The sequence below is a fragment of the Monopterus albus genome, unplaced genomic scaffold (genome assembly GCF_001952655.1).
Source record: "Monopterus albus unplaced genomic scaffold, M_albus_1.0 scaffold65.1, whole genome shotgun sequence".
Lineage (NCBI taxonomy): Eukaryota > Metazoa > Chordata > Actinopteri > Synbranchiformes > Synbranchidae > Monopterus > Monopterus albus.
The window spans coordinates 2,224,128-2,228,774 of NW_018127945.1; the positions used below are offsets into that span (position 1 = coordinate 2,224,128).

The following is a 4,647-nucleotide window of genomic DNA, read 5'->3' on the forward strand; positions in this document are numbered from 1 at the left end:
TGCTGAAATGACATGCTTAATTTGAGTGTGTATACAGAGCATCTCTGGTTTTGGTAAGTGATTTTTGAAAAATTACAGCTAAAATAGCTAAGGTTTGTGTTAATATGCTTAACCTGGTTGGTAACAAGCTGTCTTATTTTGTCAATGTAAACCAATGATAGAAGAAGCATTAAGATATTATACATATAATTACTGTCATCATCCATCCATCCATTATCTATACCGCATATCCTGTACAGGGTTACTCTGGAGCTGGAGCCAATCCCGACTAACACTGGGCGAGAGATGGGGTACAACCTGGACAGGTTGCCAGTCTATTAGACAGACAACCACTCACATTCACACCTATGTGAAATTTAGAGTCATCAGTCAAGCTAACCTGTATTGTATTGTACTCCATTTATACAGCATTACTGAAATATACATTACTACTATTAACTACTTTAAAAATTTGCTTCATATTAAGATTCATAAAAAACTAGTATGAATTGCAGGTACAGGAAGAAGCAGAAGAGATAAGATAGTGGTATCAGTGAGATTTGGACATACTGGGCTTAACAGTAACAGTAACACTATTCAAAACAGGGAAACATAATACAGGCCATGGTGAATATTGTGGACATGAAGATACATTAGAACATGTCATGTTACACTGTCAGAACTATGAAACACAAAGAAGAAACCTAATTCAGAAACTTAGAGGGATAAAAATGCCTTCTGATCTAATAGATATAGGAAATATGTTACCAGTTTTTGTTCCAGAACCTTAGAATAACTGTGTTAATTGAGAGAATACTATTAAGGACGATTCTAAGAGCCCACAAACTTTGGGGGCCCACAGTCTGTGGGTAGAGGGCCCAACTTCAATTTTTTTCATAGAGCCCAAAACTGCTAGCGGCGCCCCTGATGTATTTATGTTTTAGTCATTAACACGGACTTCTTGACCCACACTCCTTTACCAGTTGATGGCGGTAATGCACTGATTCGTTGTTTGCCAGCCATCAATAAACCTTAGTTGAAGCAGAAGAAGAAGAAGACGACGACGACGAAGAAGAAGAAGGGGGGGTAGAGGGAGGAGGAGGAGGAAGAGGAAGAGGAAGAAGAAGAAGAAGAAGAAGAAGAAGAAGAAGAAGAAGAAGAAGAAAACTGCTAGAACTGTATTGCTTGTTCGTGCAGCCGGCCTCCGTGTTGGTAAGAGGTAAGTTTTTATTACTTATTTTTAGGAAACTCTCTTATTGAATAGTGAATGGAAACATGTGCGAAAACAGAAGGTACTAGTTTAGTTTGACATTCGAACAAGAACAAGGTCGTACAAGTACTTATATTGGCTGCTCCTGTCTTGTTTAGGACTAACGTTGGGCACGCCTATGTAGGGTAGCTGCTCTTGGTTCCAGAGCTGTGTGCGTGGGCCCGGAGGAGACATCAACACTTGGAGGGGACTGGGTATTTTTAGCAACCGGTCAAAAGGCCAGTGCCAGCCAGCCAGTTTGCAAGTTCCTGAACCTAATTTATCTAGTGTGTAATATTAGCTGGTGGAGAGACATGCTAGGTATATGAACCGTCGTTCTAAACGTTAGCAAACAAGACAGCTCACAAGCTAATAGAAGCTAGCTAGTTAGCTAGCGTTAACTAGCCACAAATGAGGTTTGTCCATTATTATTATTATTATTATTTATAAACGTTAAATTTGCTTATTTTGCCGTTTTTTCTAGCTGTAACTGTGTTTACGACCAAGAACCATGTGTGTACTGTCGGTGTGTATGGTATGTTTTTTCGATTTGGCAGCTAATTTACAGAGCTCTCAGACTGTTACAGTAATAACAGTGTATCGTTATGTGGAAGCACATGACTGTCAGTGACACCCAAGTGGGGAGACCTAACGTTCCGGGTATGGTCGATATGCGTTCTCCCCTGTTTAAAAACTGGGTTTCTTGCAGCATCCCCCTAGGTGGTTAGGTGTTAGGATCAGGTAAAGTTGGGGTTCAGGTTAAGGAGTAGGTTAGGTGTTAGGGTTAAGATCTAAGGAGATCACATCTCGAGGGAGGAATGCATATCGATACAACACCAGTTCAGCAAAATACGAATACGCGTTTTTACTTAAACTAGTTTTGTTTTTCTCGGTATAGTGGTATGTAGGCACTTTTAGTCCACAGTAAGTTTGACATTGTGGCCGGCATTACTAACTAATTAAATTTGACCTGAAATAAATGGATGCACGTCTGTTTCAAGCAGAGGTTGATATCCTGTGAAGTGTTTGAGATGTGCATAGTATATATTTAATCCTTGTTTTGACACTACTAGTTTGTACATAAGGATATATCTGTATAGGCTTTAACTATATATTGGTTTGTGTTATAGATTTCATTTAAAATGGACATAATTGACAGGTCTGGGCTTTGGCTTTTCTTTTGACAAGTACCAGGAAATTCGACCATATAACCCCGGTACTGTCTTCTCTCCACTGGCTTCCATTCCGTTTTAGAATTGATTTTAAGTTATTGGTTTTTGATTTTAGGGCTCTTAACAGTTTGGCTCCATTTTACCTCACTGAATTAGTGCATTAGTGAGTTAGTGTTCAAGGTCCCTCAGATCTTCATGTCAGTTTCTTGTAGAGGTTCCCAGGGCCAGATATAAATGCAGGGGTGACTGTGCTTTTACTGTTGAAGCCCCTTAGGGCCTGATGCATTCCTTTTAATTTTAATTTATTGAACATATGTCGTCTGTGTTATTGTGCTGTTTTATTTTTATTTATTTTGTGCGCTGATATTATTTATTCTATTTTAGTCATTTATTGTAATTTTATTCTGCCATGTAAAGTACTTTGGTCAGCTGGATGTTGTTTTTAAAGTGCTATATAAATAAAATAAATTTAATTTGATTTGGCTGGGCCACACAGGGACAGCCCGAGACTTGTCCTGAAGACCCCCACAATGGATTTGAAATGAAATGAACAAGATGTGCTTTAACTGCAGACTGTCAGCTTAGGGAACAAACGGTAGAAAATGAATTAATTCTGTCCCATTACTTTTGGTCCCTTAACAAGTGGGAGGCACACATGCAAACTGTTGTAATTCCTACACCGTTCACCGGATTTGGGTGTAAATACCCTCAAATTAAAGCTGACAGTCTGCAGTTAAAGCACATCTTGTTCATTTCATTTCAAATCCATTGTGGTGGTGTATAGAGCCAAAAATGTTAGAATTGTGTCGATGTCCCAATATTTATGGACCTGACTGTAAGTTGATGGGGAGTATCCCATAGGTGTTCAGATGGGTTGAGATGTGGGTGACTGGGAAGGTTTAGCTTATTGTCATTTTTGCATTTTTCACCCACATATTGCCATTCCTTTCTGGGTCCCACCTGTGTTTATGACTGCTCTCCTCCTAATTCTCTATGTTCCCAGTGTGTGTTGCACGGTAATTCAGGATGGTGGACCAGCCTCTGTGGGAGCAGATAGGATCCAGCTTCGTGCAGCATTATTACCAGATGTTTGACTCTGACAGATCACAACTTGGATCCATATATGTGAGTGGCCATGCTTTTGTTCGGTTACAAGATGTCTTAACACAACTACACTTGTGAATAAAATTTAGTTGTGTTTTTTTTTTTTTTTTAGGTTTTGTGTGTGTTTTTATGGGCTGTCACTGGGAATGCTAATTTTAAGGAGTTTGATTAATTCAATTCACCCAGGAAAATTTGGTGAAAGAGCAGGGCTGAAACAGACTGCGACTACCTGCAACAGAGTGGCAGACATTGCACATACCAGTGTGCACTGTTACGGGAGACCCAACCAAACCGCTTGGCTATCCGGAGCACCCAGAAATGTAATCATGTTTTGATCTCTGGTTAATGGTTTCTGTAATTTCTTGAGTAAAAGCCAAATATGAGGATTTGCTGACATATGTCAGTTAAAGAGTAACTACACACCAAATGATTGTTTTAGCTATACATGTACAGTGGAACCTCGGTTTTCGTATGCCCTACTTTTCGTACGATTCGGTTTTCAACGACTTTTTTCGTGAATTTTGTCCCAGTTTTTGTACATCCGCTTTGTTTTTGTACAGTTGGTTGGTCGGTTCAGCGTCACTAGTCCGTACCAAACTTGTCCGCCTGCCCGTGTGACTCGGCCACTCATTTCCCGGAATCGAGCACCCACACAAAGCATCCAATGCGTTCGAGACTCAGTCTGCCATTGTTTTTTGTGCTTGCTGTGACTGCTAAATAAACCCCGAAGTAACCCCGGATAGGGCGTGGATACATGAAGTCCTTATGGAGGGTGAATCCCCTTACAAACAATAACCTCTCCTCCTCCCTCTCCCCTCCTCGCCATCTTCCATATGGCAACAAGAGTCAAAGTGGTAAAAGTGATGTTATATGTTCATTTATCCATTTCATTAGTCATTTATATTTATCATTGTTTTCTATATGTAAAAATATAGTTATTCTCTATAAAATGTATTTTTTGTTAATATTTTTCAGTGTCTGGAACGGATTAATTGGATTTACATTATTTCTTATGGGACATATTGCTTCAGTTTTCGCACATTCGGTTTTCACTGGACTTTTTCGAACAGATTAATCATGAAAACCGAGGTTCCACTGTAATCACATAGAATTTTGTTGACAAATGTTGTCCATAAAGGTTCC

General features: G+C 39.5%; 1 protein-coding gene across 7 annotated transcripts in view; it reads left to right on the plus strand.

Moving 5' to 3' along the window:
• The first annotated feature begins 1,083 nt into the window (after nt 1–1,083).
• nutf2 (nuclear transport factor 2) overlaps nt 1,084–4,647 on the plus strand; it is a 9,846-nt gene continuing 6,282 nt past the window's right edge. Inside the window, exons 1-3 of one of the 7 annotated variants that reach the window (XM_020604428.1) lie at nt 1,084–1,198; nt 1,348–1,443; nt 3,404–3,525. In XM_020604428.1, the coding sequence (XP_020460084.1) occupies nt 3,427–3,525 (99 nt within the window). In that variant the 5' untranslated portion in view covers nt 1,084–1,198; nt 1,348–1,443; nt 3,404–3,426. The other 6 variants (XM_020604426.1, XM_020604427.1, XM_020604430.1 and 3 more) reach the window with 6 other exon arrangements.